General features: G+C 41.6%; 1 protein-coding gene across 4 annotated transcripts in view; it reads left to right on the top strand.

Moving 5' to 3' along the window:
• Nucleotides 1-16,082, top strand: part of rcan3 (regulator of calcineurin 3) — a 22,424-nt gene extending 6,342 nt beyond the window's left edge. Inside the window, exons 1-4 of one of the 4 annotated variants that reach the window (XM_030786887.1) lie at nt 626-712; nt 12,824-12,997; nt 14,082-14,253; nt 15,908-16,082. In XM_030786887.1, coding sequence (XP_030642747.1) covers nt 626-712; nt 12,824-12,997; nt 14,082-14,253; nt 15,908-16,062 — 588 coding nt within the window. In that variant the 3' untranslated portion in view covers nt 16,063-16,082. Of the gene's footprint in view, nt 1-625; nt 713-12,823; nt 12,998-14,081; nt 14,254-15,907 lie in introns of those variants that run through there. The other 3 variants (XM_030786886.1, XM_030786885.1, XM_030786888.1) reach the window with 3 other exon arrangements.
• Nucleotides 16,083-16,145: the final 63 nt, after the last annotated feature.

The following is a 16,145-nucleotide window of genomic DNA, read 5'->3' as shown; positions in this document are numbered from 1 at the left end:
ACGACGACGACGACGATGATGATGATGATGATGATGATGGTGGTAGTGGTGGTATAGCTTTAGAAACCGAATCGAGCTGTCGTGGTGCAAGATGCTTAAGTGTCCTGTTCAGCAAACAGTGATTGCATTAGAACTCGAATGGAAAGTACTGGTAGAAGTTTCATTTTACACTGATCTAGGAACAGTTCCTTCATGCAAATCCTATCCTTATCCATTTTGGAAGAGATGGCAATACTGCTGTCAGATCTGCCTAAAAGGGCAACTGCTTTCAAGCCACCGACGGCGGCGCAGAGCAGCGAATGAGGAGAGGTGGTGACGTCAATGTTATGGCTCAGCGCGCTGGTTGGTGCATTCGCGAGTACCTGACGCTCGCTCTCTCTCTCGATGTGTACATGTTGAGGAGCGGAGCGGGGATATAAGAGTCATTGAAGAAGTCTCTGACTGAGAAACGTTGCATTACGGCAAACACTCCATCTCTGGTTCACTGCAACTAAATCTGATTAATAGACGACGTTAGTTGCTTTCGCACGGAGTTGCACTGTTTATTCTAATAAGTAGAAGGCGATAAAGAAGGAACGATCAATCTTATTTTCTTTGTATTTACCTGTTCACGCCGCAAAGGGGAATGCCATCTATAAACATGAAACTGGAAATGGTGACTTTGATCGCCTGTGATGTAGACACTGAGGTGTTCACGTCCGACAAAATGCAGGTACCGCTCTTAATTGTTTTAGACGCATGCTTATTGTTTGGTATTCTGTTTCTTTTGCCTGTGCACTGAGTGGCCAAAGATTACATTGCTGAATATGTGCTTATAATTGTATTGCTTGTTGTTTTTATGTCGCGCGTTCGTTCATTTTTTCTCTCACTGCCTTTTTTTTATCAATGAAACTGCAGTTCTTCATTAAGATTCTATTGCATGCGCATGGGTGTCGTCAATGGAAAGTCAGACGTCTATAGGCTAACGACTAGACGCACATAGACTCCGGTGCGCTCTACTGGTCTTTTTTAAACCATTATAACTGTGATGACATGATGCGACATACATTCTCTCGCTTTCTCTCTCTCTCTTACTTTGTGTTTACTGGTCAATATCAGGACATAACTTACATGCGTAGATGAGAGGGGGGAGGGGATTTTGAACTGTTCATTCGACGCACAAAAGTGAGGGTCGGAGTAGACGCAGTGGTGAAGCAGCTCCCCACACCCACCCCTCTTTCTTAAACTACCCTACCCCCTCCCCCCCCCCCCCCCGCAACACTCCCCTATATTGCAGGAGCGCCAGTTAGAGGCACTTATATACTGGCATAGAAGTTCGTTTCCTTAAATATTCGGCCAGTACCAACAACTCTTTTAGATGTTGCACGGATACAAGTAAAACCGTGGATTATCCAGTGAACCGTGTCAAGCGAAAAAAATGTTTTTCCCATGACACTGTAAGACAGGACCGTGTTTATAATAAAATCGGAAAACGCACTGTCATGTTTTAGTCCACGACACTGTGCAAAAAATATATTTGGGACTGTTAGAGTCGCGCACACGCACGCGTTCATTTGCGCCAGCATGTGTCTCAATGTCATGTATTATATACGTGTATGTATTTACTATCCTACATGCACACGCACACTCATGCATGCGCACAGACCCACATTTGAAGCTATAAAGAGTAAGTTTGTTTAGTATTGCATACTACAAACACACACACATACAAACATACACTCACATACATGTTGTTTCATATACATAATGGCATGTACATGTCTGTGTTGGTACACACACACATATACACCTTCATATTAGTGCTCACACACACACACACACACACACACACACACACACACACACACACACACACATTCAGGTCAGAGATGAGTCAATGCAGTGAGATTTGTCTGCAGAGAAACAGTCCCCTAGCAGTTAAATTCATCCTAGTGAAGGTATGATGCTGCATACCTCTGTCATCATATCTTGACTATAAAAAGCTATTCATCAGTTTATTAGCTTGCCAGGATTTATGTATCATATCTTCTCTCCATTGTTTTGGGAAGTGGTATATATGCAAGATCTACACAATTTTTTTCTAGTTTCTGTTCTTCCTTTCTCCATCCAAATATCTTATAAAAATTTCTTTGCCTCTTTCTGTCTCTCTGTGTGTGTGTTTGTCTCTCTCTCTCTCTCTCTCTCTCACACACACACACACACACATACATACACACAAGCAGCCAGTGGAATCCACAGCTATCCTGTGGTTTCAGTGCTGCAGTGGCCACAAAGCCCTCTCAGACTTTACCCCAGCCTGTTTTTGTTAGCATTCATCTGTCTTTGCTAGCATTCATCTGCTCTGAATTCTCTCTTTGTGTATTTTCCATGTCTTTTAAACAGCTCTATCCCTAGTTTGCTATTAAGAAAGATAGAAAGGGAGAGCTGGCTTTAGTCACAGTGCTGGAATAATCCTTATTTTTGGCTAGCTCTGTGAACAAGGGAGATTATCACTTTGCACGTGGGTAAGCACTCCTGATTGCACTGATCTGTGAGACAGCTTGTCATTTTTTTTTCATTTGTTATTCAAGGCTGTTTCATTTCATTTGTGCTGTTTTCCTTTTTCAATTGCATTAACTTGGTAGCATCAATCTTTAGCTGTGACAGAAGGTGAATTTGGGTGACTGGGCTAAGAACTCTTACTGTGGTATTTTTAATGTGTGTGTGTGTATATATATATATATATATATATATATATATATATATATATATATATATATATATATGTGTGTGTGTGTGTGTGTGTGTGTGTGTGTGAGTGTGTGTATATATATATACACACACACACACACACATATATGTATATGTATACGTATATGTATATCCCTCCTTCCCCTTTTTCTTTCTTTCTTTACTTACTTATTTTATAACACAGCAACAAAAGCAAGTGCTCCATTGTGGTTGGCCAAGCTGTGTCACGTGAATATATTCATCATGTATAATCAAACCAACCTGTGTGCATCTCAAAGATCTACAATTAACAATGAGAATTCTGTCAATGATTCAACGCATTTATAATTTTCAGCAATTTTAATTTATAATCCACTTTTTCTCATCACAACAGAAAGAGGTGACATTACTGACACTGATTGTGCTGGGCTTTGCCGCTACATGTATGTTCTAGAAGATGTTACTTTTGAAGTGTCCAGTATAGCCATAAATGGCAAAATCCCAAGAAATTTTCACAGATAGGTTGTAATGTTCTGTGGCCAGCCTGCTACTTATATGCCTCCTCTAATTTTCAAAAACAGCCAGGAGATTTTCTTTCCCGTCACCTATGTCTGTGGTCGCATTTCATGAATTAAGTTATTTCTAAATATGGAATTGGTAGTGCAGGAAGTTCTCTGGTAAGTTAAGCCTCCATTTTCTATCATACCCCACCGTCATGCAGTCATTTTCTCATAACTGACTTGCTTCCAGTGCATGTTCCATTAATAAACCAGGGTACTGAGGGATGGGAGGGCTAAACCCCCGGAACAGGGCAGAGTGAAATATTCCATACTCCGTATTCTATATACCATACTCATTACTCTAATGTACATGCCAGTTACAAGTAGAAAGAGCATGTTTTTGTTTACATTTTTTTGGAAAAGTGATTTTCAATGCTCATGAAGCCCCGATACTTTTGTAGAAACAAATCACAACTCTGGTCTAATATGGATGAGATCATATAATGATGCTGAAGAATGTTATTCTTGTCAGTTTTACAGAAGATGTGATTGTTCCATTAATGGATGTGGCTCATTTGCAGCTAAGAGGCTGACGGGACAGGTGGTGGTTACTGTGTGTGTGTGTTTGTAGTTGGTTAGGACATGACGTTATCTGGAAAATATGCAGACATCAGCATGTTCACAGCCAAGGTCAGAGAAAAGGATCCTCTGTCTCTCTCCCTGTCTCTCTCTCTCTCTCTCTCTCTCTCTCTCACACACACACACACACACACACACACACACACACACACAGCCCGTTTACACTTAATTTTGTTCAAACCCACACATTTTCTTTGACTAACACATTCATACAGGTTTGACTATGTAACTACACACTATTTTGGGTCACTAAGATTTACTCAGATTTTTAAGTCAGAGCCTCATAAAGTTATCCATAGAGCAGACAACTTCCTTCTTCTGTAGGGCAGGTCTGACTCTCCCACACAGAACAGTGAGCGAAAATCAGTTCTTTCACACGCAAAGCATCTCAGTGACTCAGCAGGTTTTACAAAGGTTGGTGTTATTTTTCACTCCCTTTTTTGTACCATAAGCAGAGAGACACACTGAGTTCCTTTCAAATATCAAGCTAGCAGAAGTTTCCATCAGCGTGGCAATTTGTGACTAGTTCCAAAGCTAGGTATTAGCCACCACACCTTTTCAGCCTTCCCATACACACCCTGGACACTGTTGAGAAAACAGTGTTGTCAAGGGCAACAGCAGGTTGGATGATGGTGCATATCAAGCATGCTCAGAACTGGCATATATTTATTAACTAATTGATTGATTCATTGACTGAGTCTCAATTACAGTGTGCAAGTGGTCATGCAGCTGTGCATGACTTGTCTCCAATTCAAACTTAGGAGTGCTTCAGTTCAAAAACAAATTCACATGTCATTGTGCTAATAAGGTCCTCAAGATGTGTTTGCATAACGCTCTGTGCATATTTGCCCAAAAACATCCCTTTTTAAGTCAGTATCAGTGGCCCGAGATGAACAGCTGACATCGTAATTTTTTTCAAAAAGCAGTTTTCTGGAAGTGTTTGAGTACTCTTGATTTAAAAAAAAAAAAGTTTCGGCTTTTAGTATCAGTCACTGAACTTTGTCACAAACCAGACTGCACTTACCTGAAATAAATCATTGACTAACCAGCAATCAGCTATTCATTAGTCGTCAGCATCTCCCTCAAACTAGGTTGGTGCCAGAGAGCCACACGGTATCCAAGCGATCAGTTTGCTGGTAGCCAACAGAGAACATGTCTAATAAACGGGATGTCAGAGGGAGAGGAGGGGAGGGGTGACCATATCGGGTTGTGTACAGGTTTGAAAGGCAATATGTATTGGCAGTCAGACAGAGCTGTGCTCCTGCTTGAGGAGACCTTTCTGAAAGCCTTACACACAAAGCTCAGGTGTTGCTTGTCTCTCGGTCCACGTAGAGCAGGAAGGATGGAAGAGGTAGAATGTGCCGGAAACTCAAGTCGAGCCTCTGGACTCAGGTGTCAGACGAAAAGGTTAGGGCTGCGTCCAGAGGAACGACATGATGCAAAACCTCAGGCTGTCCTCCGCTTCTCTCTTCACTCATCGTTCATGTGTCAGGTTACCAACCAAACTTCTATGGCCTCAGCCACATAAAGGGAACTTTAACCAAAGAGCCACAAGGCTATTAAGGACAGAGGATTCAGTGACAACAGCTGAAAACTCACACTTGTGCTCTCTGTTAAAGTATGTGTTGTTTTTTTTTTTTACACATTCAATATGTTTGGTAGAGGTAATGTACAGTCATTAGACACTTTACCAATCCTACCAGTGTTTACTTGCCTGATGTGTGAATTTATTAGCATGTCAGGAGTAGCAGATTTCTTTGCAAGCCCTCTGAGTTGCCAGCCACAGCACTGTCTGGGTGTCCAGGTTGACGTTTAGGTTATTCAGTCAGTCTCTGCAAAAGTGTGTCCACACACTGTTCCATCACATTATTATAAAGGGAAGGAACCTTGACCATCATGAACAGTGGTCCCTTACAGCTGGTTTCTAACAGCTTTGTTAAAAAGGAAAACATCCCAAACTGACACGCAAGTATTTGTTATGCATGAGGCACTAGCGTAAGGTGAGACAAACCAACACCTCCGCATGGAGGAGGTCATTACGTAACTTCTCATGGCTGTTGGGATGATCTGTACCGGTGAGAGCACACCCACTGAAGCAAGCAGTCTGTATGGGCGAAAACACATACGATAAAAAAAAAAAAATGGCGTAATAGGATTAATTTGTAAAAAAAAAAAAAAAAGAAAAAGAAAGAAAATGGCGTAATAGGATTAATCTGTAAAGCCAAAGAAATCTGGGAGGCATGGAATGTCCCCACAGGCTTTTACTCCAGCTTGTCAATACCAGTCGCATTGCCCTATCGATCCATCACGGCCACAACAACAACAACAGCAACATGACAGCAGTGGTGAATTAGTACCATATCACGGGGGCATTCTGGGTGACTGTGACTGTTGTTTTGATTTTACAGTGCTTTATGGCTGAATGGTCTCTCCTAGCCTGTCGTTGTTTACATTATGCAGTTATTTATACATTTTACTGCTCTGGCTCCTTCACCCGTGATGGATCAGATTTCTTATAAAGCAATTTTTTGTCAACAAGACAATTAAACAAGAAATGGTCCTCTGTGAGCAAAATCTCATTTTGATTGTTGTGTCAGGCAATTCCTTATTATCTCTGAGGCTGAAAAAAACACATTTACGCGTCTGGTAAGTTTGTCCCAAGTCTTGAAGGCCTTTAGTAATAGCCAGACTCATAAATAAACCCCCACTTACATTTAAACATCTAGCCACATTGAAGTGATAAAGAATCAGTGTTTTTCATCCCCGCAGAACAACACACACACACACACACACACACACACACACACAGAGTCGCACGTAGACCTATTCCTCATAATTACAGGGTCGGGTTAGCTCTGACCTTCCTCGTCATTGTTTGGATGTTTGTGTCTGAAACGAAGGCTCAGTGGGAAGATAATCTGTGGGGGGGAAAAAAACACAAACAAACAGCAAAAGGTCACTATTCGTTGTGATGGGTTGTAGGGGACGTCATTAGTATTTGGAGATGCATTTGTATATGCTAGTAGCTGTGTTTGCATGTGTGTGGCTATGGCTTGTGGAAATTGGCCAGAGCAATTTGTGTCTCTATAGCCTATGCATCATTTTAGTCCATTTTTAGACATGTAGCTGTCAGTGCATTATGGCGTGAGTAAACATACAGGTTTGTGTTTATTTATACTGTATGCCTCTGTGATGGAGGTGAGCATGCTTTTTACAGAGAGGCAGCTCAAACCTGGATAGAACTGTAATGGTGTCTATACCCAAAGGCCCTTCTGATTGGCTCCTGCCAACGGCCACTTTGCCAGGGTAATTAAACAAGATCTTTGCGCACTTAGTGGATTAATTTTGTTAATTAACATGTTCTATTCTTGGTTAAAAATCTTTAAAGCTTCCCATAGGGTGCTGTGGCCCAGATTTCATTTTCTTTTTTTTTCCCTTTTTTATCACAAATTCTCAACGCTTGTCCTTAACTAAAAGTCTGTCTCAGTGGGAGAACTGCAGTTCCCATGAGGCTTTGCAAGGCTAGCGAAGGGCAGGGAGGGTTTTATGCAGTAATGAACTGGAGGGACTGGACTACTCTACTAAACTCACTTCCCTGTCCAGTATGAGCAGAGGTCGTATTGCTTTACATTACGCAATGTTTATGTGGGCTCAGCAACAGAGCACCGACATGGCTTTACAGGCCTCGTATGGAGCCACGTCTCCCTATGACGATTATCAAAGAACCTAAAGACGTTAAAACAAGACTGGAAGAGGAAAATGGCAGTTATTGGACTTTGTTGAGGAGAAGATAAAACTTACGAGGTGTGTCTTAAATTCACATAGAAGTTTGTCTGAACAGCTTTGTCTGAAAACAGTGCCACTGTGATCTAGACATATTGCAGATGACAGTATAACAAAGATGAACATTTTTGGTTCGTTCAGGTCCTTAATAAAGGTTTCTTTGCCTCACATTAAAGAGGACATTGTGCATGGCCATCACTAACACCCTGTCAGTCTATTACTGTCCTCTCATTAGGAGGGAGTCGAGGATTGATCGACGGATGGAGGTGTATGTGTAAGGTGAAACTGACCAACACCTCCTGACAGAGGAGGACATTGTGTAACATTCCATTCTATCCCCAGCTCCATTGAAAATGCATGTCCACACCTTCATTCCCCTGTATTTTTTCCCCAAATTCTTTTAAATTGATGTTTAAACTTGCCAGCTTAGATATCAGTTTAAATCTAATCATCTTCATTTCCTCAGCGAGTCAGTGTTCACTTGTTCATATTTGGAGTGGAAACTGAAGATCTCACCTTTATTTCTAGACCATATTGATGAAAGTGTTTTATCAAATCAACAGAGTTGATGATTAGAGAGCAGCCGCGTCATTGGTTTCTCCTTAGTGTCCGCGGTGTTTAGACTGTTATTCATTATCTATTGCTTGACGTACGAATGCAACGTTCAGCTACAGTGTTTTGTCCTGATTGTGATAATCTCTTTTGTTCCAGTTAGGTCATGGGTTGTGGTTTAAGAATTATGCACAAATACACAAATATTGGCTTAACAACAGAGCGCTCAGGACTTGTTTACCTCCGAGATTAGCCCATTATTCTCAGAATCATACATTACATACATTCCCAACATTATCTCTAAAAATATTATACAACCTTAATCTTCCAGCAAACACTTCTGGCCCAGTTTTAGTTCAAAATAAAATTGACAGTTCCTCCACAACATTTCTGTTGGTGTGGTGGAAAATGCCAGTGATGTGCCTCGTGTTCATTGCTGGGAGCATGTGCATTGTTGTTAGAACAATTAGTGCTTGATTACTTAATGGGTACTGGCCTGAAAGGTGAGCAGCTCTTGATTTTTTTGCTCTGATTATTTCCAAGTCGTATATGCAGGTGTCAGAATACATGTGTCTGTTTTTACTCACTCACACACATACACACACACACACACACACACACACACTCACACTCGCACTCACACACACTCACACTCGCACTCACACACACTCTCTCTCTCTCCCTCACTGTTGCCAGGTGTTGAGCCCTGCTCAGCATGTGTGCACGCACACAAACACAGACAGAAACACTTACACAAAGGATCATTGCCAAAGATTATGACGTTTATTTTGACTGTAATGGCTTTGTATGTCTTTAAACTCAGTAATTCAACTAAAAGGGAACATTGTGCAGGAGCATTCTTAATGCTGCAGAAGTATTCTTCATGTTCCTCACCTCTCACAGGATATTAAACTGTTAGCTGACAACGCTGTGGATGTGCCTTTCTAACCTTTTCTTCTGCCTCAGTTACAGACAGTCACATTTTGGAAAGGTTATCTTGTGGTCCAACTATTAAAGGCAGTCGCATTGATTGGACATAAATTACTGTCATTTTTGGACACAATGATGTACTGCTCCTCCTTTTAATGGGAACATTTCAGATCAAAACACCTCAGTATCAAAGAACGTGCCCCATTCTAATGCCAGCATTGTATGGAGAGGAGACACTGACAGATCAATCTTTATCAGTGAGCGATTGTTCCTCTGTATAGAACCCTACAGACTTAGACTCAAACTCTTCAAGGAAGACCTTGTAATGTTGATCTATTTGAAAACTTTGCTCTTCTTTATCCATTTATCCATCATCTGTGTTCGGTCTGCTGCTCTTTAAATGCATTACCTGGCCTCTCATTTTGCCCCTGCCTGCTCAGGGCTGTAACCCCGTATTTATGAGGGCACAGATCTTCCATTATGCCACAGTGAATAGAGGAACATGTCTGATAGAGGCAAACAGCTGCTCCCAAACTCATCACTCTGACCAACAGACTGACGACGCAGTCATATCTCACCGTCAGATCCATATGCGACTGCAGAAGCTGTATTAATTTACTGCTCCCTGTCGCACGTTTAGCCATGTTCAATGCATTTAAACCATGAAAGTGAGTGTTTGTGAGTGGTTCAGTGGTTCTAGGTTGTAACTGGAACCAGAATGCATCCTATAATTTCCTTCTTAATTAGTAAGGTGTGTTGTGCATTCAGCAGTGGTAGACCAGTGAATGCTGACACCTTGCGCCGAGTTGCAGGCGTAATCGACGTCGCTCAGGGCAAAGAAATGAAATGAGCTGGCTTGGTCTGACAGGAACGAAGTGTTTCTCTGATTTCAATAAGTTGTTTTGTTTTTGCCAAGCTGAAACCTCTCTGACATGTTTACATTTGCTGAATCTTTATTACACTCGGACATGATTTGTGGGCTTTTGGAACTGGTGCCCCTGCATGAAACAGAATTCATTAATGGATATGCTCCCACAAACAAGCACATTGTGTTCTTGGTTCTGTTGCACACATATGTGTTTACTTCCATACTCACACACACACGCACACACACATGAAAGGAACATGTCACAAAGAAGCCCTTCCCGACCGGACCACTCTCTCAGCGGGCGTAAACTCACACCACCCTCAGGAAGTCAGTTCTAAGGCAGGCCCATGAATTAGTGATTGACACATCCACTCAGGTTACCCCTCTATGAGTTAAAACCAAACGGCTCATTTCATTAACCAGGCGGCCTCGCCTGGTCTCTAATGCCAAGAGATCAATTTAGATGAATGAAGTGGATAAATACTGAAAGACTTCCTCTTTGCGTGCGAGAAGAATATGACAAGCTGTAAACAAGCTGGGTCGCGATAAGATTTTGACGTGTCGTCACATACGGGAGTTTGGGAATGGGAACCAGCGTGGATGTAAAATTTATGGATGAGTATGGGCTTTTAAGGGGAACTAAGAGAAAGAGGAAGAAGCTAATTACACCCATGACCTAAGTCTGGCTCCAGTGTCAATGTAGTGTTAGATCTTCAATCTAAAAAACAGCATGAATTCTTGAGTTCACCCTCACAAGAATTTAAGCTGTATAGTGCATATTGAAGTAAATCATTCAGTATTCTAATAAATGTTATAAGGTTATACTTGGTTTAGCAGAAGTAGAACGTAATCACAGTCTTTCAGTGAAATGTCGCTGAAAACGTGTTAGTTGTGTTATTTTTGGTTGATAAATAGCCTTTTCATTGTAGTAACTGTTCAGAATGCCAGAGGGAAGGCTGAGATAGCATAGTGTTAGTGGGAGGCTGAATGGCAGTTGTCAGCAGGAGAAGTGCTAATGATGTCCACAATATTCACATTTCACAGAGTCTCTCAGCTTCATCAAACATACACAAAATCTTGTCTTACTGTACATATGTTCTGTTTATCGTCACTGTCTTTTTCATTTTATGATCATTTATAATGTCAGGTCTTTGAAATGTATACCAGAAAGCCCAGAAAGGTCATATACTACTACTAATAATAATGACAGTAACAATAATTTTACCTTGAATTGAGGCCTTGGCCTCAAATCAAATTAACAGAAATAAAATTTCCATGATTTCCATTCAGTTGAGTATGCGACAGTGTGTTTCACTGAAGAGTGTTGTTACTTAAGTCTTTTGAGATAATCAGTTGCCTTAAATGATTTTCTCACCTTAACATTTGAAGGGCTTGAAGTGAACCCCGGCGTAATAAGTTCAGGCTTACCTCCCAAGGGCAGGTCAAGTCTGCCAATGACGAGTAACACTGTTTACTTTCCCAGCCAGGCTGACAGGAAACCCTCTAGGGTTGCCTGTCTAAATTATACCAGGGTTACAGTGTACAGAGCAAAGGCTGTTCCTTCATCCTCTAAGCTATAAGAGTAAAATCTTCCAAGGTTTTTCTAAAAGTATTCTCTTAAACATTATTTACCTGAATTTACTGTCCATCCTATTCAAATGGATATTTGGATGGGTGTATTTGATAGGTATTGTCATTGAGTGACGTGTTTTTAGGATGTCAGTAGTAGCTTGGCGACGCTTAAAATTCATTGACGTACTCGGAGAACAACCTGTACGTGAACTCTTTAGCAGTTCCTCCGCTGCAGCCCTGCCTTTGTCACCCGTGTATGAACGAGAAACGTTCAGAGGGGTCTAACTCAAGGTCAAAGCCCTGGTCTGCTCTCTTCCTCTCCTCTTTCAGTCAGTATATGTCTGATCAGTAGGGTTAGGGCACGCTACTGATCCTGAAGGTTACACCTCACTTTTCACCTCCATTAATAGACAACCCAATATCCACCCTGTCCCAGAAGCATCCCAGCAAACTCTAAAATAGCAGCGAGTTGCTTTGATTTGTTTAATAATACATGATGGTCAGGTGTATTGCAGCATTCCTGCACAGTCAGTTTTTCCAGGATTACCATTATTAGAGCTAGTCAATTCTGGTCAGCAGTGTCCTGCTGTTTCAGTTAACTGCTCCCTGTCTCTGATTGGCTGAATGGTGCCCACATTTATTGGCCTGCTACAAATCGGCCCTTCGTTTCAGACTAAGGATGCAACCTGATAGGAATTCTAGATTGATGGGTGAAAAGCTGATTGTTTCACGTGTTTCTGAATGTCATCTACGTGTTTCTACATTTGTGACAAAGATCTGTACTTTAAACGCTGCCCAAAAATACTACAGAACAAGCTTCCCGATGCAGTCATAACAAATGACAAGACTTATCATAATAAAACAGTAAGGTCTGGGTATATCTTATGTTTTATCACAGTTTAAGGTTTACTTCATCGGCATAATACACAGCAGAGTCTAAATTTACCACCTATGTTCCAGGACCTGAACTCTTTTGTGCGAAATAACAACCCATTCTATTATACTTTGCAATCAGCTCACGGAGCTCTTGTAGCTGCTTTGAGCCTGTTGAAAATCTGCTGCGTGGAATAGGTAAAGCAGAGAGATAAATTGGAGTTAGGAGACAAGCCAAACAAGGCATTGCTGTTGCAGGCAAATGGTTCTGTGAATAAATCTTGGTAGACTCTAAGGAAGATCATATGGATTTTTAGAGGGTTTTTTTTTTTGCTGTGGGTATTTAAATCTCTGAGTGCTCTGAATGAGTGTGTGTGTGTGTGTGTTTTGGATACAGGAGCGCTTTGAGGCTCTCTTCAGGATCTATGATGAGCACACCTCTTTCCAGATGTTTAAGAGCTTCAGACGAGTGCGAATCAGCTTCAGCACTCCGGAGGCAGCCGCACGGGCACGCATCGAACTCCATGAGTCGGAGTTCAACGGCACCAAACTCAAGCTGTACTTTGCTCAGGTAAGTAAAAGAGAGAGAGAGAGAGAGAGAGTGTGTGTATATGTGTGTGTGTGTGTGTGTGTGTGTTTGTGTTCATGTGTGTGCCTTTGTTTGTTTGTTTGTCGGTGTTTGTATACACATGAACGTGTGTGTGTATCTATAGCCTATTACTTCTGGTTAGTTACCCCTTTGGGAAAATCCTGGTGGTGTCTAGATCAGACAATATCCCATCTATGTAACGCTAAAACAAGAGTGGAGAACAGGGAGGTAAGTCTATGGCCAAAACTTAGTCTCAGTACAAACTCCAAGTGTTGTTTGTGTCAGTGTGAAACTGGCTTTACTGGGAGATTATATGTGGAACAGTTTTAATACATCAACTGGACTTATTCTGTCACAGTAGTGCCTCTCCTGGGATCTGGTGTAGGATGTGCAGTGTTGAACCTGATAAGTAAATGCACACACCGCTGTCCCAGAACCATCTGTGCTGCCTCCAAGTTTCCAATTAAACCAGCATGGAACTCTCCAATGTCTCACACCTGAAGAGATAGAAATATTTTTTTATCTTAGAGGTGATTGGTATTTGTTTTTTGACTGAAGTTGTTAATATAATCATTGGTTTATGTGAGTAGGTTTTGTGTGTGCGTGTGTGTGTGTGTGTATTAGCATAGGCATGTGTGTATTCTTCCGAGAAAGCTCTCATTAACTCAGATTAACTATGATCCACAACACTAAGTTTGGTGGAGGTTGCCAGAAGAACAGAAATGGGATGCCTGATTTTAAAAGATACAGATATGAAGCTAATGAAAACATACACACACACACACACACACACACACACATACACATAAATTAAAGTCAAATAATCAGTCAATGCAGTGAAGGTCACGTGTCATCTGTTCTGAAAAATCTGTATCAGAGGTTTCAAAGAAAAGTCCGAGGGCTGATTCGTTATGTCTGAGAGAAAGACTGTGAAGTGAGAGTTAGGGAGAAATACACCAAAGGAAATGACAGACTTCTACTCCCTAAAGAAAAGTTAGAATGCCTGACTTTTCTCTTCTTTCCCTCCCCCTCCTCCCCCTCCCCCTCCGTCCCTGCCTTCATTCAGGTGCAGAATTCGGGCGAGGACGTGGATAAGTCTTACCTGGCCCCTCCACAGCCTGTCAAACAGTTCCTTATCTCTCCACCTGCATCACCCCCCGTTGGGTGGAGCCAGAGTGAAGATGCCACGCCTGTTATAAACTATGACCTTCTGTGTGCTGTAGCCAAGCTTGGCCCAGGTAACAATCTCAATTCATGTAACATATCTCATCTTAGTGTATCAGCTCCATTCATGTAACACCAGTTACATGTTCGTGTAAAGGCTCCTGAGCTCAGTGCTGCCAATGCATTTATGTATATTATGAAAAATGTTACATATTATTATTATCGTAGGTTCAATATGTTGTTGCCGTGACCCTCTACATCACTATCAACATGTAAGAATGCGCAGGAAATGACGGATTGTGTTGCGTAAACTTTAGCCACAGTGTTTCCATGGCAACCCCCATAGACACTGTAGTTGTTAATGGATACTGCAGGTGTCTGTGATCTGTCAGGTTTAGACCGACACCAATGACCTTTTAAAAATGTCAAACATCAAACAGCATAATAAGACCTAGTCTTTTGGGAAGAGACTGCACTTTATAACTGAGATTTTTGTATTAAAGACAGTTATCAGGCGAGCATTCTGGCAAGTGTGTGTGTGTGTGTGTGTGTGTGTGTGTGTGTGTGGATGCAACAGGATGTCTGTGAGTGCGTAGGACCTAAAGACCATTGAGATTTATTGCTAGCCAGGTTAAGAGTGGTGAACAAGATGTTTTTTCCTTTCCTCAAGTTAGGGTTTGATGTCTCAAATTGCATTAATGCCTTCAACATAGCCCAGTGTCCCCCTATGTGTTACGTTTGTTATTGGTTCATGATCTAACACATCAGTTCCTGTAACATGTTAATAAAACTTAATATTAGTAACTCCCCCTCATATAATGCTGAGTAATTCTTATAAAATACCTATTGCATAAACTTATACCTGGTGTTTGTGAAGAGTATCCTACTTTTGAAATGGTAGACTACCTCCCTCTAGTGGTTAAATAAGAAAAAGGCGTCCAAATGTAGCAACACATGGGGATACTGTCGTGAGAAACCTCCAGCAGCCATGTTTTTTTGTGTGTGTGTTGTTTGGCATCTGTGACAACTGTGATTCAGCAGTATGACATTTGTGTGTATGAGTGTAAGCATGTTAGCTATGCATGTCACTGGGGTTGTGTAATCTCCAGGATGCCATCCAGTGTAATATGGCATATCCTGCTTGTCAGTGGCGTGTTCATGTGTGGATGACAGATGTTGTTGGTAATGCAGTCCTCAACATCTAAGTGTTTGTTTACATATATTAGTCAGCCCAGATAAACTATTAATAATGTGACTGTCAAATCCTTCCTTTCCAAAATATGTATAAAGGTTAATTGTACACACACACACACACACACACACATACACACACACACACAAAGAGAGAGAGAGAGAGAGAGAGAGAGAGACTCATACTTTGAATATATATGTATGACTTGCTGACATTGTGGAGATAAGAATTCGGTTCTAGTTAGGCCATTTTATCCATTTAGCTAAGCTAGGTTATTTCTGTCAGGCTTAGTTACAGGCTTTATTCTTAGTGAGCCTTTTGAGCTTAACTCTTAATCTATCTGTCTGACAGACATGTGCCACTTTCACTGAAGGACTTCTGCATCAACTGTAAATAACACACACTGCTGTCTGTGGTACTTCATTAGTCATTGTCTTCTCTCTCTTTCTCCCTCTTTCTCTCCCTCTCTCTCTCTCTCTCTCTCTCTCTCTTTCTCTCTCTCTCTCTCTTTCTCTGTACCCCTCCTCTTTTCCCAGGAGAGAAGTATGAGTTGCATGCTGGCACTGAGTCCACGCCCAGTGTTGTGGTACATGTCTGTGAGAGCGAGACCGAGGAAGAGGAGGAAGCTCGACCCAAAGCCAAGATTGTCCAGACCCGCCGTCCGGACGGCCCACCAAAAGTCTACAACTAAAAGACCCTTACAGTACCTGCACTCGTCCTCTCTCTCTCTCAATCTGTCTCTCTCTCTCATCTGGGGAAAGACACTCTTCATTT

The sequence above is a fragment of the Chanos chanos genome, chromosome 10 (assembly GCF_902362185.1).
Source record: "Chanos chanos chromosome 10, fChaCha1.1, whole genome shotgun sequence".
Taxonomy (NCBI): domain Eukaryota; kingdom Metazoa; phylum Chordata; class Actinopteri; order Gonorynchiformes; family Chanidae; genus Chanos; species Chanos chanos.
Note: the sequence above shows the minus strand (reverse complement) of the source record. Positions and strands in the feature narration are given on the sequence as shown.